At 36.3% G+C, this 26,445-nt stretch overlaps 1 protein-coding gene across 1 annotated transcript; it reads left to right on the top strand.

The window, feature by feature from the left end:
• On the top strand, positions 1-26,445 carry ERO1B (endoplasmic reticulum oxidoreductase 1 beta). The gene is made up of 16 exons (XM_083379602.1): positions 1-385; positions 5,750-5,869; positions 7,063-7,146; positions 8,403-8,444; positions 9,223-9,305; positions 10,012-10,085; positions 11,801-11,921; positions 12,013-12,059; positions 12,876-12,887; positions 13,546-13,572; positions 17,497-17,589; positions 17,712-17,958; positions 20,936-21,005; positions 21,817-21,903; positions 23,447-23,580; positions 25,076-26,445. The coding sequence occupies exons 1-16, from the start codon at positions 275-277 to the stop codon at positions 25,134-25,136; spliced, it is 1,413 nt and encodes a 470-aa protein (XP_083235728.1). The 5' UTR covers positions 1-274; the 3' UTR covers positions 25,137-26,445.

Genomic DNA, 26,445 nt, shown 5'->3' with positions numbered 1-26,445 from the left:
CGCGCCTGCTCTCCTTTCGCAGTGTGTGTGTGCGCGTGTGTGTGTATGTGTGGGCTGGCACCGGGAAAGGAGTGAGGGCGGCGGCGGCGGCGGCTGGAGGAGGTGAGCGCATCCACCCGCTCTCCTGACAGGTCCCTTTCCCGGCAGAGTGGGGGTTCGGGGCAGGGAAGGCATCCCCCAGTGGTGCCAGCGGACATCCCGTCCTCCTGGCTGCCCCAAGGCGGCGGCGCGGGGCACGGGCCCCCCAGGGGCCCCGCCGAACGGCTTCTGCAGCATGAGCAGCGGTGGAATCGTCCGGAGAATCGCAGCCGAGAGGGATCGGGCGGCGCGGCTCTGGCTTGCAGCGGTGACTCTTGGCTGTCTTTCGGGTGCGATACAGGCCCAGGTGAGAGGAGTCGCCCGTTGGGGGAGTTGGGAAAAAGACGTCGGGATCGGGAGCGTTCTTGGGGGTGTCAAACCTTTGAGGAGTTTCCCCGCTGGACTTGAGATCAGAGAGTTGCGAGAGAAAGTGGAACCATCTTCCGCTCGCTCGCCGAGACCTCCTGAGATCTCCCTTTCGGAGGGGAGGGGGAGTTTTTCTTGGCTCTAGGTTAGCAGGTGTTTAAAGCTGATTTGTAATTAAAGCCAAGAGAATGTCAACTAGGATTATATTGTATCCTGTAAGGAAAGGAGTAGAGAGAGGGAGAAGGAAAGACCTTTATATTAAAAGGGGGAAGCTCTGCTGTATTTCTGTGTCAATGAAGTGCAAAGTTTGCTCAATAGAGGAAGGAAACCTTTGGGCGCTTAATGTTTATTATCTTTTTAAAGTTCAGTGGGTGTTGCAGAAATTTTGGATTATGTCATGAAAAAGTCTGTTTGAAAGTCAACGGATTGAAGAGCTACGGGGTAAGAGCAGCCCCATCTTTCTGGCTATTTGATTCAGTTCCCTGTTTGGGGAACCGGGTGCTTCTAAGAAAGCTGGGTCTGCAAGGTAGTCAGATATAAAGTGAAAGATGCTTGCTTAAAATGAAGGATGCTTGATTAAAAAGAAAGATTTTTACATAAATCTCCTGGCATTGCTCAAACTATTGAGAATGTTATTGAAAAAACTTATTTTTAACTATGCTTTCTTATCAGAAAGACTTTGGGGGGCCCTCTTAAAATCTAATATATGAATTCACAAAATGGGTAAAAGTATGAATAGTATTGCACAGAGTCTGTTCATTATCTAGAGACGATCTCCCTCATGAATGTACCTGGGTGACATGCAGATTTATAAACACAGTTTTTATAATAGCTGCTTAAAATAACATAGCATTGTGTGAAGGGCGCTTTAAGTTTGCCTTCAGTTTTGTATAGAATACACCAATTTTTTTTCACGAAACTGTCTTCAGAAACATATGCAGCTTACTTGAAAAGCTGATAAGCAAGTAAATATCTTTATGGTAAATCATGCTAATCACAGTGGGGGTTTTTTCCTCCAGAACATAAGAGCTGTGGTGGACCACACAAAGACCTATCTAGTCTATCATTCCTTTTGTCACAATTCAATCTGTGTATCGGTAGGAAGACCACAAGCAAAACTTGAGCGCATTGTTCTCTGTTTTATTCAACAATAGTAGCCTTCATTAATATGTCTCTTTTAAAAAAACCAGTTCAAATTCATTACTACAAGCATATCTTGCAGAGGAAAATATAATAGGTGCTGTGAAGAGATATTGTCTTTTTATCTATTTTGAGTCTAGTCAGTGCATACGGTAATTGGAAGTGAGTATCATTTTTTTCCTTGTAAAAAGGCTAGGTTTCCTTGCTTTGAAGGAATATGTGGTTATTTCTTATTGATTGTTCATTAAAGCACTTTAGGGTTTTAGTTCCCATATACTAGAGATGGGGACTTCTACCAAATTCATACTTGCCAATGTTACACAGAGCTAAAGAGAATTAAAGTTGTTAGGCCAGCATTTCTCAAACTTTTTGCTATCATGAAATGTTTGGAAAATATAATTAAAGGGACTGAACCCCTACACTTAGAAATAGGTGAGCACTGGGAATTCATTTGTTTTCTGGTGGCTCCGAAAATGACTGAGGCTGTGATCCTAGGATTAGCCTGATTGGACAAATAGAAGCTGTTTATCTGGTGAGAGAAGGGAATGAGGACTGTGAGGTTACCTATAGGACCCAAGCCCCCCACCCCTATGGACGTTACAGGAGACTTTAGCCCACCCAATGAGCTAGCACACATGGCTACCTTATCGCAACCAGGTGAGCCACTCATCCCCAATGAGTACCAGGACCTAGCAGAGGCATTTAGTGAGAAAGAATGTGACGCCCTGCCTCCCCACCAATCCAATGATTGCTCCAACAAACTGTTACCGGGAGCCAAACTCCCACGACTGAGAATGTATGCTATGTCCCCCCTTGAAATGGAGGAGATGCAGCGATATGTGGACAAAACCCTAGCGAGGGAATTCATTGAACAGGCCAACACTGCTGTGGGAGCCCCGGTGTTGTTTAAAGAAAAAAAGAGGGGTCGCTTTATCTCTGCATGGATTATAAAGGTCTGAACGCGGTGTGGAAAATAAATACCCCCTCCCCCTCCTGAAGGACTTACCCACCTGGTAAAGGGGAGTGTCTTCACTAAGTTAGACCTGAGAGAGGCATATTACCAGGTGAGGATAAAGGAGGGAGATGAGTGGAAGACTGCTTTTAACTGTCCCATGGGGAGCTATCAATTTAAAGTCATGCCGTTTGCACTACAGGGGGCCCCATGCATCTTCATGCAGCTGATTAATGAGGTCCTACATGACCATTTATACAAAGGGATTCTGGTATATTTTGATGACATCCTGATATACAGCTGGAATATGACTGATCACGTAAAACTAGTGAGAGAAATGTTAAAGAAACTGTTGAATGCCAATCTTTATGTCAAGCTATCAAAGTGTGAGTTTCACCAGACTCGATTAGATTATCTTGGCTACAGAATTTCCAGGAAGGGCATTGAAATGGACCTGACAAAAGTGAAAGCCGTAATTGAATGGCAGCCTCCAGAGACTTGCAAACAGCTCCAGAGCTTCCTAGGATTCGCCAACTTCTACCGTCAATCATCCCCTCCTTTGCCGAAATTGCCCCACCCCCTTATGGAATTACTAAAAACAGGCAAAGAGGGAGGAAAGCCGCGACCGGGCCAACCACTAGCATGAACTATGAGCTGTCAGACTTCTTTTGAGAACTTAAAAAGACTATTTGCTGTTGAACCAGTCTTAAAGCATCCCTGCTCAGGAAAGCCCTTTGTAATTCAAGCTGATGCCAGCGACGTGGCCATCGGAGCTGTACTACTGCAAAAGAACCAGAGTGGGACCCTACATTCTGCGTCTACACCTTGAAAAAAATCACTGAGTGCGAGAGGAGGTGGGCTGTGTGGGAAAAGGAGGCTTTTGCAATCCACTGGGCTCTATTAAACTGGAGACACTATCTGGAAGGGAGCAAATTGTCTCCAAAACAAGTGCGATGGGCACAGTACTTTAACCATTTTAACTTCACTCTAAAGTACATATCAGGAGGAAACAAATGTCTTAGCTGATGCTCTATCCAGACTGCCCCAGTACAAAGCCAGAGTGAAGAGGTTAATGAGGCAATTATCTCCAATCCACAAACAGCTTCTCAATTCACACCACGCAGAGTCCCACCTTCAAGAACCTCTAACCCTGATGAAAATAAAATAAAGAGCTCCTCACCGACCAATGGTTCAAGGACAATCAAACCTTCCTGACATGCAAGGATGGTTTGGCTTACAAGGGGGGAAAGTTATACTTGCCAGAGACCCAAGAATATGCTCAACATTCTTGAAATCCCATTTTTAGTGATTCTTCGTTGTATTTACTGCTTACATTTGCAAAAACGTCATCTCATGTAGCACAGAGGATGAAAACTTACAATCAGTAACTGCACTTAAGATCTGTTCAGTATTGCCAGTTGTATGAATGTTAACACTCACATTATGACTTGGATTATAACTTCTCAAAGAACCAATTTTCAGCCACTGATCCATTCCCATGAACCAGTTGGGTATTGGCACAGGCAAGAAGGCAAGTCTGAGACAACAAGTCTTTAGCTTACTGTCAACATATCAAAGAGGAAGAGATGAGAACTGGGGCAATGAGTGAGCTTTGACGTGGGCCATCAGATGGACTTTTGCAGACGGTTGCTGGTATAGTGACCACTGAAAATCATTTAAGTACTGCTGTAAAACTTACAGATTAGAGATGAAAGTAGGCTTGGAAGATCTACTTTTCTCTTCACTTATTTCTCTAATATTTACCCAACAGGATCTAAAGCAAAGCACACACCTTTATTTGAGATTTTGAAATAATAACTGTATAACCCTTTTCCATACAATATACTGTCCCTCAAAGCTATCTTTGTGTAACATGTCGGGTTATTTTGTTGCTAGGTAAAAGGAGTTATTTTCCTATTGCAAATTAATGAGACATCAAACAGTAGATCCACATTTGGCTTCTTGTCAGTGCTGTAGATATTCAGTCTTATCAGGCAAAATGGTGGCTATAGCTAGACAACATATCCAAAATGGCTTCAGTCACATAGATGTGATCACTATTTTGATCTTTTTGACACCCATGGATGTCCTGTCTCAGCCATGAAAACCTGAGTACAGTTTCCACTTAAGCTTTAGCATTTAAATTTTCTATTTGAGTAGCATACTTTGTCAACAGAAATGTCCCCTTCCCAACTCAATAATCATGTGATAACTGGAGATTGTTGAAGTATTTCCATACATAGTAGAAATACTTTTTGTCTAATTAGCTCATACCTACTGATATCTAATAAGTGCTTTATTTTTTAATGTTTGGGGTACAAGAACATGACAAATATTTCAAATATTTTAACCTACTGCTTATTTGAAATTTAGCTACATTTTGAATTCATTTCTTATAGTTAAACATTGTATAAAATATTACTCTACATACTACTAAAACTCTCATTGTCGTGATCTTTAACTGAGGGAAAGAGTATCATAGGGCAACAATTTTTGAACCAAACTACCTCAAATAGGCAAATTTACAAAATGTGTCCAAAATCCAGTACCCCTGATTCCCAGTGGAATTAAATTTGGAAATTATGGCTGCTTCAGTGCTATTGGATGTTGCTGGGGGAATGCAATGGTCACACGTTCTTTATTTTCAGCGTTGTGTGAGAATTTCCTAGCCAATCCCTCACTCCCTTCCCCATCCAGCAGCAGCGACCCACTTACCTGCTGGAAAGGGAAGGGAAGGGGATTTTCAATGCTCCCTCCCAGATTCCTGCTAGGCAACTCAATGGAAAAAGTGGCAGGAAGTTGGAAGTCACTCCCGCACCCACTGCTTTTTTGCCTGGTCATTCAGTTTCTCTAGGTAAGGAAATATCTTTGAAACGATGACCCAACATGGCATGGGTTGTCTAGTGCTAATTAGTTATTCTGGTTTAGTACTGTGAATGGTTTACACAGGTAAAGAGAAATTCCATTTGATGTGTTGTGAAACGTGTTGTTATGATGAAGATAAGACTAATTGTGAAACATTTTCTTTTTATTTAAATAAAACGATGTATTTTTCCTTTTTTAATTCCAGATTTTATAACATAATTGGATCAGTTAAAATAATTAAATTCTTACCTAATTTCCTGATGCCTCTTAACTATATTTAATCATTTCTTCTTGCAACCTAAATCCCTAGTGTAAATATCTTTTTTTGCTGGTATTTGTTTTTCATAGGTAACAGGATTACTTGATGACTGCTTATGTGACATAGAAAGCATAGATAACTTCAACAATTTTAAGATCTTTCCCAAAATACAGAAACTTCAAGAACGAGACTACTTCAGGTATTACAAGGTAAAGTAAAAATGGCATATTATTATAAAGCTGATTGAAACCTAGCTTTAATTCTCCAAAGAAAGGAATGAAAAAATAAAGAATAAGATGTGAAGAAATAAGACATTTTTAAAAATATTTGAAAAAGAGATCCAGGCAGTGGGGGAAAGAGAGGACTAGGGCTATGCAAAGCATGTGATAGTGCCTCTCCTTAGGCAGCAGCTGCATCTCCCTTGGAGCTCTTTCTGTGTTCCCTGGGTGTGCATGAACAGATGACCATTTGGGGCAGCCAACAAAGTACTATAAAGTGGCTGTGTGTAAATGTGCCCAAAGGGATAGGCAGGGAAAGCCCTCAAAGCAACTGCATGAAGCTTGTGAACAAATGTAGCTGCCTAACACATTCTGGAAGGTTACTTCATTTGTGGCAATGAAAATCCATTGAGGGTGGGATGGATAATATTTGGAAACATTACACTCAAGGCAAGATGTTTTGAAAAGTTGCTTAAATGTAACTGCTAACTAGTTTGAAACCTTTTAACTAGTAAAAAGAAATAATACTGTTTTAGTGAATTAATGAAATACACAAAGTATAACTGAAGGACTGAAGGGAAATAATAAGTAGCAGTTTTGTTTTTTTTGCTGGAGATTATAATGGTCAAATTTTAAATGGATGTGATAATGCATTCATACCTATGTTACTAGATTTTGGCATGAGCTATATTTCCTCTAAGGGACGCGGTGGCTCAGTGGGTTAGGACGCTGAGCTTGTCAATCAGATGGTCGGCAGTTTGGCGGGTCAAATCCCGAGTGCCGCGTAACAGAGTGAGCACCTGTTACTCATCCCAGCTTCTGCCAACCTAGCAGTTCGAAAGCACGTAAAAATAGGAACCACTACGGTGGGAAGGTAACAGCATTCCGTGCACCTTTGGTATCTAGTCATGCCGGCCACATGACCACGGAGATGTCCTCGGACAAGCGCTGGCTCTTCGGCTTTGAAACGGAGATGAGCACCGGCCCCTAGAGTCGGAAACGACTAGCATGCATGTGCGGGGGAACCTTTACCTATATTTCCTTTGTTTCAAATGAACTCTCAGAAAATTTTATATTATTTCCAATGAGCTTTCCCCTTTTTGTTCAATTTGTTTAGTCTCATAATTTTAAAGGCAAACAGTTCTCAAATGAATATGAATGACATTTACAAATTGTTATTCAAGGTTAATCTGAAAAGACCATGTCCATTCTGGGCTGATGATGGCCATTGTTCTATCAGAGATTGCCATGTAGAGCCTTGTCCTGAGGTAAGTTTCAAAACAAAGAAGAAAACTGAAACAATACTGCATTGACTCCTTGTCCTTGGTGTTCTCTGAGTTTTGTTTGCTTGTAGATGTTGGATTGCAATTAGGTAACATCGTTGGTGACAGTGAGTATGATATTTTCTCACAGTTCCTATAAAGTAGTTTGCCTTGATGGTACTGGTTTTCTCTTTGATTTAGTGGTGGATTAGAATATTGCTTTCTGCTTGATTGTTTGTCTGAGTGTTGGCTGCTGGAAGAATGTGTTCTGGTCTTTTTTAATTAATTGATTGATTTCTCACTTTTATTATTGTTTATTTATTTGGGAAATTTATATGGATGCCTTTACGCTCACATAGTTATACTTAACTAAAGGTGACAAACCTATCTAATATTCCTTCCTCCTCCTGTTTTCCTCACAACGACAATCCTGCCAGATGAATTGGGCTGAGGAGAGGCTTGCATGCCTAAGGTGGAACTAGAACTGACAGTCTTCTGGTTTCTAGGCCAGGACCTTAACCACTAGACTAAACCCTCTCTCTATGTGATTAACCTCTTTTTGTTTTCTTCTTAGTTTTTTATTGTCTCTTTTGAATGGTGTATAACAATGGTTTATTTTTAATTCTATTTAATCAAGGAATTGTCAAGTGAAAATTACACCCCTACCAATATTGGCAGGGCAAGCTACTATAGATATATATATATCCACATTCACTACCACTGGTGATGATAGCTAGATGAGTAATGAAACATCTACAAGCAAACAACCAGGCTCAGAGAGTAGCAAGAACTCCACAGTTCAACCCTGAGCTACATATATTCTCTTCTATTGGATTGACTATCCTACTGACAGCATATTTATTGTTACTGTGAGGATTTTATGTATGTGAAGGTCAGTGACAGAATGATGATTTAAATCCGCATTCTCTTGCATAAATGCTGTGTAGACTTTGGCTATGGTACAGGTATTCCTGATTTAAATGTCAATTGGATTTATATTTTTTTCTTAAGCATTTTATAGGGAAATCCCTTTGCCTTTGGTTGAATTTGACTCCCTTGAAATAGGCATGCAGACATCAAAACCTGTCAGATCGTAAATGAAAGTTTCTTAAAAGTCAATTTATTTGTCTGTGGAATTAATGTACAACTAGTCTTCCTGACTGGCTCCAATTCTGAATTTTCTTTAGTTCATTTATTTGGGGATTGAAAATTGCTTGAAAAAAAGTAAAGATAAATGCTTACATTACTTGTATTTATTTTAGAGTAAAGTTCCAGATGGAATTAAAGCTGAAAGTGCTAACAAAGTAAGTGATTTCTTTCAAAATAATCTAACACCCTCTCTTACATATGGCAAATAGTAAATGTATAAAACTGAAAATTTGCTATCCACTCATGCCACTCCTAAATTATGATGTAACATTGTGCTATGTTATTCAGTGGTAAAACCCTTGCCAGCATTCTTCTTGCTGTTTGTATATTGCTTTTCTCTTCTAGTAGTTGTAGCTGGCAGTAGTATATTTCGTTATACTTCCTTGTCATAGAAACAGATTTGATATTTCTCCTCCCTCTACCTGCACTTGCCTCTCTTTTTCTCTGTTTTCAAAAGTAACAAGAGACTAAATAGAACTATTCTAAATAGAACAGGATAGGATAGGAAACTGGTTAAAATTGATATAAAGTTTAGCCTAAAAATAAGGAATTGTCTAGGGAAATATATAAGCACTGGAATAATTATATTATTCTATTGTTACGTTAGTCTCTTGAAATAAACATTGCAAACAGTTTTGCAGTGCTTTAAAAGCTCAGAGAACTCCTTCTATAATCTTCATATTTTTTAAAAAAATACATTCAGGTCTGGGACTTATGGGACTAAGGATTTATGATAATTCTTCAGTACAGTGAGGGATTTGGGGGAACACATGCAACAGAAAGTTCAGGATTTGTAAGAGATGATAGTAATGTATTGAAAAGTTAAGTACTATTTTGAAGCCAGTAATACTTTAGATAAATAGCAGGCAAGTATTTACCGTATCTAAAAATATTTGTATTGGAGATATAAAGATTACATATTCTGTCTTTCAGTATTCAAAGATAGCAAACCAAACCAAAGAACGTGAAGACTGTGAACAGGCTAACAAACTGGGTGCAATTAATAGTACCTTAAGGTAATTATGCTTTCAGTATTAGTGGAAAACATAATTCTTATTTAATGGTTCTCTGTATTTTCTATTCCTTATGTTCTGAGGAAACAAAATAGTTTCATATTTGATGGACCTTTTGCTTGAAACATTTGTATCAGTTCAATTGAAATTATACATGAGATGGATACATGCATTAGAGAACTGATAGATTCTACAAAATAACTGCCTCTTAATTTCTTAAAACTATTCTAGTGCAATATATATATATGAATTTCAATCTCACTTTGACTCATCACCTCATTACTTTTGGTTAGATGGTTCTAGTATTAGATGTAAACTTTCTTAATTTTAATGAGTTCAGAAAAAAACTATAGAACAACAATAAGGAGGAATCAGTTATTTATTGCAATAGATGTAGCATAAATATATAATCTAATTCTGCTGCATCTGTACAGTAACTGCAACTCTAATGGTTATTGTAAATAAGGTGGTTGCTGGCTCTGTTACTACATGGAAAATAATATAGTTGTTTATGCTATTCTTATTCTCTTGACCTATTTAATTTTAATCATTTGTGTTTTTATGAGCTTCTGTGAAAGCTTGTTTGGACTATAACAAGATATTTTTCAGGTTCATCCTAATAATCTGATTTCTATGGGCGTTGACAGTTATATAAAAATAAATACATTCAGTTCATAGCTAATATTTTTTCTGTCTCTCTTTCACATAGTAACCAAAGTAAAGAAGCTTTCATTGACTGGGCCAGATATGATGATTCCCAGGACCATTTTTGTGAATTGGATGGTAAAATTTGAGTCATATATTCTTCACTGTATACTAAATAAACAAAATTAGAATTAATATCCATGCACTTTAAAAATTGAATGTGTTAAATGCTCTTAAAATAGTTTTATTTGTAATAATTCTCCAAATATAAATAATATAAATATAAATAAGAGCTTACCATCTATTATTACTTTCTTGGCTAATGTTAAGTATAACATTAATTGCAAACTACTAATCCAATATGTTAATTTAATGAGAACCTGGTTGGCAGAATAATTAAGAGAATGGAAAGCTAGACTGGAAATTATATTCAAAGTGGTCATCAATGATTCTTGATAAAATTAATGGGCTGCTATAAGATACAATCAGAGATGCATATTCTTCACCATTTTAATTAAGGTTTGGAATTCTTACAATATTTGCACATGTGGCTACAAAAAGCAAGTGCAATTTCAAATTGCATCAGCAGAAATTTTTCTGTTACTTCCAAATTAAGGAATCAGTAGTTTCATTTTTTTTCTGTGCTTTGATGATATGCTACTTTCATATCCAGTTTTGGAAATTATACTTTAAGAAATATTCTGACAAATAATGACACTTTGTCCTCCAAGAGAGATGAAAAGAAGTGGCAATATTCTGACTTGCAGAAAAGTTTGACAAGACATATGATAGGATTCTTCCAAGTACCATGAAAAGGTGTCACTTAGATGTATACTATGTTGCTATGTGGTTAAATTGCTTTTATATGTGGTTATTTTCAACATACAGTTATGTTGAATGAACATAAAAATCAAATTGGGCTCTTTAAGACTCAGAGAAAAACAAACACTTAATAATTATTATTGGTATTTCTAATAATAGTAGAAGTACCTCATTACTTTTTAACATTTTATAATAAATGTTACAACAGACTTTCTGTTGTATGTATGTATTTATTTATTTAAATTCCATTGCTGTCTAATTCTAAACCAGCTCTGAGCAACTTACAATGCAATAATAACACATGCAATATAGAACAAAACCAGATGAAAACTAGTCACTCAGTACAGAAATATAGGCATGTACAGGTAATTCTCAACTTACAACAGTTCATTTAGTGACCATTCAGAGCTACAACAGCATTGAAAAAAGTGACTTATGACCATTTTTCACCCTTAACAACAGTTGCAGCATCCCCATGGTCATGTGATCAACATTCAGACGCTTGACAACTGACTCATATTTATGACGGGTGCAGTGTCTTGAAGTTCACATGATCATCTTTTGTGACCTTCTGTCAAAGTTAATGGGGCAGCCAGATTCACTTAACAACCATATTCCTAACTTAACAACTGAATCAATTCATTTAGCAACTATGGCAAGAAAGTTCATAGAATGGAGCAAAACCTATTTAACAAATGTCTCATTTGGCAACAGAAATTTAGGGATCAATTGTAGTCGTAAGTCAAGGACTACCTGTATTTCGTTCAATTGTATATAAAAATATAAAATAAAATATAAATATGCCATATTTAGAAATAGTTACGTATTTACATTTAATGTGCACTTTATTTACAATACATTTAAAATGTAAAAATATAAATGCACAATGTTGTTAATTCCTTCATAAATGCTTTTATATGGTATTGCTGTAATTTGATCTTTTACATCAAGATAGCTCCTTATACTGAAGGTTTCGGTAAATTGCATGTTCCAATTCATAATTAAGCAGTACGATTCTTCTCTGTTATTAGATGAGAGATCACCTGATGCTCAATATGTGGATTTGCTGTTGAATCCAGAACGATACACTGGATACAAAGGGCCCTCTGCATGGAGGGTATGGAACAGTATCTATGAAGAAAATTGCTTTAAGTAAGTGAAAATAGAGGGCAAAATTATTTTATACTGAAATTTAAAATTCCTTAAATTACCAAAACGTAAATTACCATATTTTTCTCATTAGGCCACGATCTGTATATCGTCCATTAAATCCACTGGCACCAACCAAGGGTGAGTCATTAAATCCTTTGCAATTGTAAAATAACAATTCTGAATATTAGTTGTTAAGTAAAACATTATTGTGGTTTGTTGCACAATCTGCCAGGTGGTTAGACTGGATTTTGCATTTTTATCCAGCTACCAAATCTTTCCCAAGGATTTGAAGGCAGATGTTGTTTGATGGCTATTAGAGATATTGTCACTAACATTTTTATTATATTCCAGGCTTTTTTAATGTATATTTGTTCAACTCAACTTGACAAATATACATTCATCAGTTAATGAAAGACATTGAGACCTAGCTATATACGATAGCTGTGCATAATCAGCAATTACATCTGAAAGCACAATTCTGCAAACAATAATTGCTATTTGAATGGGAAGGCACTTCCTCATAAGAAATCACTTCTACTTTTCAGTTAAATAATAAGTATCATAAATAATGCAATGTGTCTGATTTAGTAAAAAAACTGCATCCAATCACCTGTTCTCAGTTTTTGTTGTTTAATTAGAGATTTTTATTCTGGGAGGTGTAAAACACATTCTTTTAAAGTAACCTGTAATTTGTAACGAAAAGCAAGAAGAAGTAATGCATTTTTAAAAATAGAGATCATTTGCAATCTTGTACCAGTATTCTCCCATTTTGTTATGGATGGCAAATATATCACTATTTGAATCTTTTAACTCCTGAGAAAAACAATGATGGAGTTAATTACAATCAGAAAGTTCTGACTTTTTAAACTGACACATACAGTATATTTTTGATACTCAGTACAGAAGTAAAGATGGAATAAATTATAATACTTATCTTTTATAACTTTTTTTCAGGAGAGGATGATGGTAAGTTTTTGTGACATATTCTTTCACTGTATTATTTAAGATTCTGGGGGGAAAAATGTAATGAATGGGAAGTCCCCCAGGATTACAACTTTAGAATATCACCATACTATACCTACTGAATAAATTTCAGTGAGAGATTTAAAGTAGGGAAGAAAAAAAAGTTGCATAACAAAGTTTATTGGTTATATTGCAACACAGATGTTATCTAGGATTATTAATCCCTTTCTCATGATTAATAGACACTGCTAATAATTGATATACATAAACAATTGCCATTTATACTGTAATTCTCTAGGGATCTTTATTGAATTTGTGAAGTCTAACAAAGTAGATTAGAATAAAGTTTACATTTCCTGATGTTCAGTTACATTCCAGGGATCTTTATAGAAATTCAACTACTATGACTTCCTTTAAATAAGCATGAATCAGATTTAAAACATCTGAACCCTTTTTCTCAACTTGAGAATAAATATTTAAGAATTTAAATGAGCAGCAGTGAAGTGATACATCAAGATTCAGTTTTATTACAAATTTTAGATGAAAGGGTAGATAATTTTGATATGTATTTTGGAGTATGCTGTGAATTTAGATCTTCAAAGTATTTATTGATTAGATATGTTTAGGCCTTGTTTGAAATTAATTATTTTTGTGTTCACAGGAGAATCTTTTTATACATGGCTAGAAGGTAAATTTGATATCATGTCAAAATTCTAATGAAAAACTGCAAATTCTCTGTGTAATAAATTTAAAGATTAAGGAATCCATTCCTATTCCAGGAAAAAAATATAGCAATCAACCTGTTAGCTAAAAAAACTTGTTGATTTTGCAAGACTAGGTCATTTTTTAAAAAACAAGTTTTATTGATTTTTTAATATTTACATATACATGTATTTGTGAAGCAATATGGTGGTTGGGTAGTCAAAATAACAAATAACAAGTTGTAAATAGTTCAGGTTACATCAACAGGGATTCTCCCTCTGATTCCCTTAGTTATCACTTAGTCAAAATAGTAGAGTTAATACACTTCTAGTTGTACCTGGTCAATTAACAAAATTTTCAATATATTTTCACTAATACATATCAATATCCTGTTTTTAAATTTTATCTAATTGCTATAGAATATTCTAGAATAGCCTATAGTATACAAAAGAAAGCTTAATTTTTGGATACCCCACAATTCCCTATTTCAATAAAGAATAATTCTCTTGTCTACAAAACTTACATTGTTCGTTACAAAACATTCTTATGTTTTACCATTAAAGTCTAGTTTTCATCTTAACAAATCACCCATTATTAGAAGTATATTTTTTATCTTAACTGTTCAACAATTATTAAAATACTATCTTTTAAATATAAAATTCTAGATTCTATAATATAGTTCAAAAGTAACAACTAATATATTATATAAGTCATCTTAACCATACATCAATTGATAAAATACTATCTTTTGATATATCATTCCAAATTCTATAATATAGTTCAGAATTATATTCTAAGAGCTTACTTTTGTTTTCCCTTACAGATCTAAAAGCTAAATGTAGAATCAGTTATATTTTTTAGAGATTCCCCTTAATCCATTGAAAGGTATTTTTATACTCTATCTTTAGGAATCCCAAAAAAGAAACAAGTTCAATTTTTTTAAATCTAACTCTTGCCTTCCTTTTGGCATGTTTAACTTCTCAAATGTATCTTCCTTTCTTCCTGTAGCCCTTATTTGAATCCAGGGAACGTATCCAAATGTCAATTTTGCAAGGAAAATGTCCCCTTTGTAGCCATTGTAGTTTTGCTTTGATAGTTTTTGATGATTGATGTAATATAGTTGTCATTAGATCAGTCAAGTCTTTTTGTTCTTCCAATTCTATCTGAGTTAGGTAGAAAGTAGTAGCTGGTGTTATGGTTGTCATTTGATTAGTTGAATTCTCAATATAGTGTATTTGAAGGCCTTTAGTGTCTTCACTCTTAGTATTGCTTTCTTCAGGTGCAGTTGCTTTTTGACTTGTAAGTTTTGTAGTTGCCATTAAAGTTTGGGCTTTAAGGTTTCCTGTAGGTTGCTTTTGTTGTTCTTTGAAATCTCCTATTTTAGTGTTAGTTTCCACTTCTTCCATTTGGTTTTGGGTTATTTTTCCTCATTTAAAGTCAGAATTTGATTTGGTGGCTTTGAGTTGTCAGATTTTTCTTGCAGTTTGGCTTTAATTTGCTCTGTCATTGCCAAAATTGTGTCCAGTATCAGTTTTATAGTCAAGTGGTGGGATATATTCATCTATTTCGTTATTGTTTGCAGCTAAATCTTCCATGGAGGCTATTTTAATAAGAATCAAGGATTATCCACCTCCAAAAGAGTTGTTTTCAGTGCCAGGTGTTCTTTTAAATTTCTTTTGAAGCTTTAAGGCTTTAAGATTTGTTCCCAGAGTAGATATTCGCCGTTTTTTCAAAAGATGGGGAAAGAAATTTTCAGGAAAGTCCCACAGGAAGATGGTTAAGGGAATAGGAATGGTAAAGGTTCACCCAGGTCCTCCAGATTGCTTCTTAGTGCTGGGTAGTGCTTTTGGCTTTTGGCAGGGAGTAGCTTAGTGATCAGCCATCTTTTTGGCAGGTCTCTTCTTCTTCGGGCCAAAGGAGATTGTCCCGGATTCAAGTGGAGGGCTGCCGCCCTTCCGCAATCACAGGGAAGTCCTCCTCTCGGTAATTTGCCCCTCCAGGGCGATTTTTGACCCTTTTCAGGGTCCTCCAAAAAAGAAAGAAATGAATGGCAGTAAGCAGACTGTTCCTGTGCGTCCAGAAGCGCCACGCGCGTGAACCGGAAGCCAAGACTAGGTCATTTTTACTAAATGCTTTCAGTAGTGAAATTAATGTGTACCACTGACTAGGGCTGTGCAAAATATTTAAAAGATATGCCTTGCAATTCATGTTAATTTAAGAAAAAATGTCTCTCTTTAAAGTCTTGAAGCAAACATGGCAGCCATGGGAGCGAGTGCAATTATTTTGAACATCCCAGTTCTCTGCATGTATCTGTCAGAATAACATTTGAAATAATGCTTTGAAGTCTCAGCCTTTAAAAGGATATGGCTGGCCTGATGTTTCCAGAAGTGTTTCACTCACTCTAATAAGCTTTGCAAAGTACCTTCTTCTTTACAAAGCACATCTTTTGAATGCTCTGCTCAGCTCTTCTTTTAATCTCCAACCTCTAGGTCAATTTTGCATAGGAGCCAGGAATCACTCTCACATATAAATGGAAAAAAATAGCAACATGATTGCTACAGTTTGAATGAAATATAATAGTACTGATTTTATTATTCAAATCAAGTGTTGTAAATATTATCTAAAATATTACAATATCTCCTATACTCAAGGCATGTCTTATCAGTGGATTGCTTTGATCAATTTCTCTACTCTGGTGATATTCACCCACTTTGGATACATCTTGTTTTATGGTTTAAATATAAAACAAAACCACTGTTTTCCATTATGTGACAGAACTGTAATAAACCTTGGATCTGGCATTTCTGCTCTTTGCATGCTAAAGGAAAAGATCCACTAGCATTTTTAACACAATGTGCTTTTCCTAAGATGTTCTCACTAGGAAAGTGATTAGTGTAAATGAGGCAGAAATTGAAATAATGTGTTTTTCTCTAGCTTTTTTTGAGCTTATCTTTGAATGAATGAAACATATTTTGCCAGCCATAGAAAGCTTTTGATCTGCTAGGGTGGTGGTTACTAACCTTTTCTTCACCCTGGACCCCGTTTAAATACCTTTTGTGGCCATAGACCACCAAAGATTTAACTAAAAATTTAAATCATAATATTTCTTCAAGCCTTTGCAGACCACCTGTGATGACATTACAGACCCCCTGGGGTCCACAGACCACAGGTTGAGAACCACTGTACTAAGTGATCCTGTTAGTAGAAATGGACAGAGAAAATCTTTACTGATACTTCCTGCAATTGTCTGTGCTGTTCTAGATAGTCCCATCAGTTCTCCAGAACTCATCTCCATAAGTTGCAAAGTTGAAGGGAGCAAAATTTTCCTTTTGTATCTATCCTGGTGGGATACTGCCAATCTCAAAAAGCAAAATTTCCAGTTTCTTCAAGGTGGAACTGTTAGAGGTAGTCCTCAACCTATGACCACAATTGAGCCTAAAAGTTATGATGTTAAGTGAGACATATGTTAAGTGAGTTTTGCCCCATTTTATGACCTTTCTTGCCACAGTTGTTAAGTGAATCACTGTACCTGATAAGTTAGTAACTTGGTTGTTAAGTGAATCTGGCTTCCCCATTGACTTTACTTGTCAGAAGTTCACAAAAGGTGATCACGTGACCTTGGGACACACCAACGGTCATAAATATGAGTGAGTTGCCAAGCATCTGAAATTTGATCACAATGTAATGGGGGTGTTGCAAAGGTCATAACTGTGAAAAACGGTCATAAGTCATATTTTTCAGTGCCGTTGCAATTTTGACTGGTCACTAAATGAACTGTTATAAGTCAAGGACTACCTGTATAGTAAAACAGTTTCTAGCAGGATTATTTTCTTAATTGTTAATTATTTATTATTTAATTTTAATTATTTTCTAATTAATTGGGTTTTAACAATATTTTTATCTCATCTAGGGCTTTGTCTTGAAAAACGTGTATTCTATAAACTTATTTCAGGACTTCATGCAAGTATCAACTTACATCTTTGTGCAAACCATTTACTTGAAGGTATTTGTGATTTTTAATACTGCCCCTTCTCTTTTTATTTTTTTGTGGGAAATTAATTTTTCCACTATTCCCATAAAAACAGTTTTAACACTTATTTTAAAGCATTGTTTTTCTTTGTTCAGAAACATGGGGAAGACCTCGTTGGGGACCTAATGTTAAAGAATTCACCCAGCGTTTTGACCCTACTGAGACAAAAAGTGAAGGACCAAGACGACTAAAAAATTTATATTTCCTATATTTGGTGGAACTACGTGCATTGTCAAAGGTTGCATCATACTTTGAGCGTTCAGTTGTGGACCTTTATACTGGAAATTCACAGGAGGATACAGAAACTAAGTCTCTCTTGTTAGAAATCTTCCAAGATACAAAGTAAGTGTGCTTTTCTTCTCCACCTTTAATATGTATTCAGATACAGACAACTGAATAAAGTTGATTTCAGTGGATCTTTAGGGAATTGCAGGAAAAGGAAAGTATTAAAACAGATCTAAAAATATGGTTGAATTCACATATCACATTAAACTACTGTTTAATCATATTTTATTGAATCAGCCCCAGATGGCTGGGTTTCTTTAATAAATTAATCCCAAATCCTAAACAACAAAACAAACAAGTTTGTTTAGCAAGAAGTGGGAAGCAACTTGATAGTCCAAAGGATATTTGCAATGGAAAGGAAGCTCTCCAGAAAGGAAAACAATGACTGGCAGACGAAAGACTCATTTGTATCCAGCTGCAGTTTGAATTGTGCAAATAATTAATACCTGGGGGTTTTTTAATCCAAAAGGAAAGGGAGAACATAACTATTGCTCTTCGTGTCATAGTCACATAGTCAGATGTCTTGAAGCAGATAGCCAAGTCATCAGGATTATGACAGATAACTTGGGAGAAACGCAGTTGGTGAAATAGGGCCAACTGAAACATTATGCTGAAATCACACATGTGGTTAACACATACAGAAAATTGGCTTTAGGCTGCTGACAAACTGGCTGGTGATAAACTCAGCCAATATATGTAAGAATATTGACTATTTTATCCTTTGGCATTTTTGGTTCTTCCTTTGAATTAGTTAAGATGGAGTCTTTTGATTAGAAATATCAAATTATTGGGAAAGGTGCCATATCAAGTGAAATTCAGTGAGCTAGTAATCTGCTATACTGTATGCTTTTGTGGACAACTGCTGCATCTTAGTATGCTGAGCTCTCTGTGTTACAGGATGTTGAGGCCAGAAAAAGCAATAGCTCAGTGGAAAAAGCTAGAAGGTCTGGGTGAACTTCAGTAAGAGCCATTGTGGCGCAGTGGTTAGAATGCAGTGTTGCAGGCTAACTCTGCTTACAGCCACCAGTTCGATCCTGACTAGCTCAAGGTTGACTCAGCCTTTCATCTTTCAAAGTTGATAAAATGAGGATCCAGATTGCTGGGGGCAATATGCTGACATTTGTAAACCGCTCAGAGAGTGCTATAAAGCACTATGGAGTGGTATATAAGTCCAAGTGCTATTGATATTTGATAGAAGGCATAGGGAATGGCCTTGAAGTTCAGAAAGAAGTACAGAAGGAAGAGCCAAAATCAAGGAAATGGTTAAAGTAAGAGGGATTTGAATTTGGGACAAGAAAATAACTTGAGGAACCCTCTCAAACAAGCATATCCCTAGTTTAGATAAAGATAAAGTGAGGAAGGACAAAATACAATCAGACTTGCAAGATTCTGTTACTGTAGCTGTTACAATGAAAGCAATCCTAGCCTCTATGGCAGGCATGTCAAACTCGTGATGTCACGTGACATCGCGCAACGTTTTGGGACTTTTTCCCCATTGCTGGCAATGGGATGGGCGCAGTTTTGGCGTGACGCGTCAGTTTGACATGTATGCTTTATGTTATTGGTTTCTTAGTCAAGTCTACTGTGTTAGCTGACAAATGCACTCTGGGGACATTAGTTATAAGTAGCAGATTTTAGCTGACAAATTCACTCTGGGGACAATAGTTATAAGTAGCAGATTTGTTAAAAGATTTGTCAGGTATCATGATATGCATAGAGTATGTAGTTTTGGATGGAGTTCTCTAAGTCTTTTGAATAATAATATTCTCTATTGTCAGAAAGTTAGTTTATAAGTGTTCATGTGTTTCTATTTAGCAAGGAGGAATATAGTAACATACTACAAAACTCAACAAGACATTACATCCAGAAAAGAAAAGGAAGAGTTTCATAAAAGAGTTGGAGAGAAAGTTAAAATTGAGAACTGCTATGTAATGAAGAATTTCATATTATTTCCTTTGGGATATTTGTTAAGAACCCTTTGGGAAAAAACATAAAAGTAACTCTTCTGCATTGCTTATAGAATTGGACAAACCATGTAACTGGGTATGGAGATATATATATATATATATATATATATATATATATATATATATATATATATATATATATATATATATATATATATATATATATATATATATATATATATATATATATATATAGTATTTGTCAAGGCTTTTTGAATACACCTTGCTAATTAATTCTTTCTTTCCTGCTTTGGCCTGACCCAAGGCTTATCCACAGGATATAGTCAACTTATGACAGCTCATTATTTGTGTAAATTATTCAAATTGCTAATAAAGAATTTGGGAGGCTGAGATGATCATTTTGAACTTCTTATGTTCTCATCAGTCAGTCATACCCTTTATCTGAGATTCGAACCTGGGCTGATTATATATTAGGCAGTTGTTTTAACTTCCTGAGCCACAGGTTCTTTCTCTCTTTTATTAGCTAGAAGGCAAGGGAAATATGTGTTAAGTATAACATTATATATATATATATATATATATATATATATATATATATATATATATATATATATATATATATATATATATATATATATATATATATATTTTTCTGAGGTTTTCGCGGGTGCCTGTATGTGGATCCTTGGTTTTTCGGGTTTTTCCCCACGTAGAATTAAAGGTGTAGGCGCAACGTTTCGACGGAATCCCATCCGTCATCATCAGGCTTCTGCTTCCTTCTTCCTTCCAGAAGAAGGAAGCAGAAGCCTGATGATGACGGATGGGATTCCGTCGAAACGTTGCGCCTACACCTTTAATTCTACGCGGGGAAAAACCCGAAAAACCAAGGATCCATATATATATATATACATACATACATACATACATACATACATACATACATACATACATATATATATATATATATATATATATATGTTCTTGAACCATATTTTAAACATTTTAGGTACTGTAGATATGTCAAGTAATTGTAGAAAGTGGAGCATTATTACTAGTATCCAAACAGTTTTGTTAAATAAGTCTAATTCATTATCTAATTTTTCTAGGTCCTTTCCTATGCATTTTGATGAAAAGTCCATGTTTTCTGGAAACAAAAAGGAGGCCATATCTTTAAAGGTAAACATAGTTTTTACATTGACAATTTACATAAATTGCAGTAATGAAAGAAATTTTAAATTAGATTAAATCCTGTTTCTTTGCTTTTGTGTGTGCATTTGATTATATTGTTTTATATTTGAGGCAACATCACTAAACATCAAGGTGCTTTTAAGTTCTTACAAGTAATATTGCAGAAAAATAGCAAGCAAGTCATTAGAATGTAAGATTCCAGATCAGTATTGCCAGTAGATTATGCCATTAATCAGAATCTCTGTTATGCTATCTACTTGCATAATTTTGAGTCATCTTTGTATCTCTACTGTTGATTTACAGCTATACTTTATAGTTTTATAGTAAATGCCAATTCATAAGCTTCTTTACTACCTGAAAAATGAAACTATTTCTCTTTATGAGTATGAAAAAAGCATCCAGGGCAGGGATCAAATGATGGAACAAGTGTTATGTCATTCTAATGCAAACTCCACCTTTTTTTAGATACTTAGATGTGTTGCACACATTTACAAAAGGGGCAGTACAAAAGCATGTTCATTCCATCCTTTTTTCAATGTATCTTTTTCAAAGCAAATAGTACAATGAAACTGATATAGAATTAACTATAGATACTCCCAGCCAGCTTGCCATCAGATTAAAAGTGGTTGCAAACTATGGTTTGAACTAATTAGTTTGAAGGCTTCAATGGTTACCTCTGAAAGGAAAATGGTACCCCAAATTAGGAAGTAAAGAAAACATTGAGAGAATGTTGGACCACCATCTTTAGAATCACTAATGCATTAGAAAAAGCTTTAAACATGTTTTTCTGTATTGGTAGGAAGAATTCAGATTGCATTTCAAAAACATATCTCGCATAATGGATTGTGTTGGATGTGATAAATGTCGGTTATGGGGAAAATTGCAGGTATGTGAGGTTTTTTCATGTTTTAAGGTTAACATTCTTACATAGCAAAACAGTTTCTCACACTAGGTAAACATTTTAGAGACCAAGTGCCCAAACTGCAACCGAAAATCCACTTATGTGTCATCAGGTGCCGAGTGGGGTTGGCCCATTGGGTGGATGTGGCCAATTGGGCAGGCATGGCCCATTGGGTGGGCATGGCTGCAGTGGTAATGGCAGACTGATCAATCAATTCCAACTTGGCGAGATCATTTTATTGCCATGAAAAGTTGAAATTGATTGATTGAATCTTTTTTTTTTTTTGCACATAGTGGCAGAAGCCTAAAGCGAAAAGGTTTTATAAAACCCAGCTGAAGGCCTAGGATTGGGGCGACAGCATGCATGCCCACTGAGAGGGCTCTGCATGCCACCTGTGGCATGCATGCCATAGGTTCGCCACCACGGTCCTATACTCTACACCCCTAAGGCCAGTTAATGTCAGTGTGGTAAATTTTAGCTTTACCGCAAAAACAAATATTTCATATTTGCTTTATTATAACATTCAAGCTATGCAAGTTGTACATGTCATTTCACCAATTATAGAATACAATTTCTGTATAGTAGGATTACATATTATATTATGCAATATTATTTGATGTTTAAAGGGACGCGGTGGCTCAGTGGGTTAGGACGCTGAGCTTGTCGATCAGATGGTCGGCAGTTTGGCGGGTCGAATCCCGAGTGCCGCGTAACAGAGTGAGCGCCTGTTATTTGTCCCAGCTTCTGCCAACCTAGCAGTTCGAAAGCACTTAAAAATGCAAGTAGAAAAATAGGGGCCACCACGGTGGGAAGGTAACAGCGTTCCGTGCGCCTTTGGCGTCTAGTCATGCCGGCCACATGACCACGGAGACGTCCGGACGAGCGCTGGCTCTTCGGCTTTGACACGGAGATGAGCACCGGCCCCTAGAGTCGGAAACGACTAGCACGCATGTGCGGGCGAACCTTTACCTTTACCTATTTGATGTTTATGTTAAAATACTGCATAGAATAGCACTTAGACTTATATACTGCTTCATAGTGCCTTATTGAACTCTCTAAGAAGTTTATAGAATCAGCATATTTCCCCCAAAAATTTACCGACCTTGGAAGGATGAAAGGCTGAGTCATCTTTGAGCCAGCTAGGATCAAACTTCCGGTGGTGGGCAGAGTCAGCTGCAATACTGCATTTTAACCACTATGCCAAGTTTTAATTCTTCATTCAATAGTTAATTTAATAAACTGAACTGAAAACAAAACAATGTGCCTTCAGCAAATGGAGACTGATCTGTTTTTTTAATTTTCTATCTGTTTTGAGGTGAAGTGAGAATGGGAGGATTTTGTTGATATAAGACCTGCCCCTACCTGGGGCTAGTTTTCTTGGTGTGAGTCGCTGAAATAGAGATGATAATTAATTTTCAAATCACTTTTGAGAGATTGGAGATAGAAATGATGGCAGTGTAGAAGTGCCCAAAGTTGTTAATTAATGTATATTGTACTCTTGCTATTTAATATATTGGCTCTCTTTCAGACTCAGGGTTTAGGAACTGCTTTGAAAATCTTATTCTCTGAAAAAGAAATAAAGAATCTTTCTGAGAACAGTCCATCAAAAGGTTTTCAATTGACACGGCAAGAAATAGTTGCTCTTCTGAATGCATTTGGAAGGTAAGTTACAAATGAAATTTGTTATAGCTATGTAGTGATAGGCTGGGCTCTTTCTTCATGTGATATGGACTTTAAAAAGTAGTCTTCTATTTATGACCACAATTAAGTCCAGAATTCTTGTCATAAATCATTGCAATAATTAATTTGACTCAATTTTATGATCATTTTTATGACAGTTGTTAAGCAAATCGTGTGGTCATTTAGCAAATCCAGCATATCCAGTGGTGTCTTTTATTGTTTTCTGATGAAAACCATAAAAATTGTTGCAAATCACAGTCACGTGACTGCAGTAAATGCAGGCCAATAACCAAATATATGAAATGCAGTCATGTGACAATGGGGGATAGTACCGCAGTCGTAACTTGGAAAACAAGTTTGTAACTAACTCTTTTTGAATCCATTGTATCTTCAAGTAATTGTTAAGGTGCCAATTGTTAAGTCAGGATTACCTGTATTTTCTCCAAAAGCTATAATCTCCTCTCACGGTAATTTACACAGTGTCACCATTCACGATAAAAGGGAATCTAATCCATTTTAGTCAAATTAAATAGCTCTAGACCAGGGCTTTTCAACCAGTGGTACGGGTACCACCTGTGGTACATTGGCACCTGGCAGGTGGTACATGACCATCCTAGAAAAGTGATAGCGGGGGAGGGGAATGAGCTGAACCGGTGGCAGCACCGCACAAGCCTGAGCAAGAGATGGCTGGAGCTGCAGGGCTGTCAGGGCTCAGTGGAATCACCAGGATCAGTGCCAGGCTCCAGCTGGAGCTTGGCGCTGATCCTGGCGCTTCTGCTGAGCCCAGAAGAAGCACCGATCAGCTGGAATGTTGCAGCATCTCCAGGGTCTTGTGATTTACATTGAGATGCTTGGCAACTGATTCGTATTTATGACGGTCACAGTGTCCCAGGGTCATGTGAAGTGGCCAAAACCTGCTGAAAACATCCAGCAGATGGGGATAAAAACCAAACAACTCCCACCCCACTCCTGCTGCCAATCCTCAACAGAAATGCTCACAACAATGAAAACCTCGGTCAGGAAGAAGAGCGCCGCCGTGCCGCCGGGCAGGTGTCTTGCTCGGCTGTGACTTGGGGGGCACTTTTTTCAGTGCCACTGTAACTTCAAACAGTCACTAAGCAAACTATTGTAAGTTGAGGACTACCTGTACTTCATTCCTTTTTTCCTCTTTTTTTTGATCATCAAGTTTTTGACACCTTGCTAGGTGACTGGCGGTACTCGGATGTTGCCATATCCTAAAAGTGGTACAATGGGTGAAAAGGTTGAAAAGCCCTGCTCTAGACTTTAAGTGCATCAGACAAACACATAGTATTGAAGGTGGATAAGATAATTATTTTAACAAACTGCAGTACTAAGTTTTAGATCAAATTGCTGATTTGATCTAAAAGTCAAGTTGGTGTTTCATGCAGGAAGTGCTTCCTTCTTTTAATTCTGAACTTCTCTAGACTCGGTCCTTCTTCCCTTCTCTTCCTCACAGACTTTCTACAAGTATACGAGAGCTACAAAATTTCAAAGTCTTACTGCAACAGAAAAGTTAACGAAGGTTTTGTACCTATTGGTAGAAGAAGCTGCTAATTTAACACCAGGCGAAATGAAGCCAATCTGCATACAAAACTGTTCTAGAAAGGCAAGAGAATATATATATATATATATATATATATATATATATATATATATATATATATATATATATATATATATATATATATATATATATATATATATATCTCCACTTTGAATATTTAAAATAAAAAAGGTTAAGACATTGGACAAAATATTTATGGATAAAATACCTGGCTTTAATTATGTAAATTATGTTTGTTTTTAACTGTTTCACTGTTCTTACTCTCTACTATTTTTGTTTCATCATCATTCAAAAGAAATGTTGCCTCTCTTGCTTTACATCAACACGCAGGAACTTCATCCAGGCTGCATTGCTCACATGGAAAAGATTCTTGCAGCATTTCCCAAAAATACCTGGTGGAAATGCGTTTTTTATGTTTATTTGGAGGAATTGATGATATGTAAGAAAAATGTTTTCTTGCATTTGTATTTCATTTGTTTGTTACAGTCTCTGTCATGGCCAGTAAATATTTTACTAAAGTAAGCCCCTTGGCATCCAGGGGAATTAGTTATTGGGAAATCTCAAGTTATTTTTGTGTTTGCCTCCTTGCCCTCTTCTCTTTTCCTTTTCCTTTTTTTTCATTTTTCTACAGCACAGCTGCTGTCTCTGTGAAGAGACAAAACTGGATTAAATTACTTTATCAGTTTTTATTCTGAGTGGATGATGAAAGGCTTTTCCCATTAACTGCTACTAGCTTAAAAAAATGGCTCAAGCTTTAGAGTCATGGACCTTAAATCTTCCATTTCAAAAACCTTACAAATTCCTCTTATTCTGGTGCTCTTCTGTTCAAATACAATAACAAATAAAATAAAATATTTTCACAGTCCAAAAGTCATTTCCAGAATTCAACAGAGCACATCCTATCTATGCAATCTCTAATTATACCTTTAAAAATATAATCTCTAATAAAATATGATAAAATGGATATTCTGTACATTTGTTCTTAGACCTTTAACTACAAAGGGGAATCTAGTTATCAGAGAACAGTTGCAGGTAACAAACATTTAAATTCTTAATCTGTAGTAGGAGGAAGTCTGTAAATTGTGAATGAGCACCTTATTTAAAAACTGTTTGTAATGTAATATTTGTATTCTGTGAGGGATGTTTGGATGAATGTCAGTTTAAGTACAATATACAGATTTGTACATATTTTGCTTTGCTTTGATAAGTAAAACAGTCTTTACAAAATGAATTAAAAGTGCTCTTAACATCTTCTAATTTAA

This window comes from Vipera ursinii (assembly GCF_947247035.1).
Source record: "Vipera ursinii genome assembly, chromosome: 1".
NCBI lineage: Eukaryota > Metazoa > Chordata > Lepidosauria > Squamata > Viperidae > Vipera > Vipera ursinii.
Note: the sequence above shows the minus strand (reverse complement) of the source record. Positions and strands in the feature narration are given on the sequence as shown.

Bases quoted from the DNA above. Each gene is read 5' to 3' on its own strand.
- ERO1B (XM_083379602.1), top strand. From the start codon at position 275: ATGAGCAGCGGTGGAATCGTCCGGAGAATCGCAGCCGAGAGGGATCGG. The intron at 7,147-8,402 runs GTAAGTTTCAAA...TATTTATTTTAG, and splicing joins ATGTAGAGCCTTGTCCTGAG to AGTAAAGTTCCAGATGGAAT. The intron at 21,006-21,816 runs GTAAACATAGTT...CTGTATTGGTAG, and splicing joins AGGAGGCCATATCTTTAAAG to GAAGAATTCAGATTGCATTT.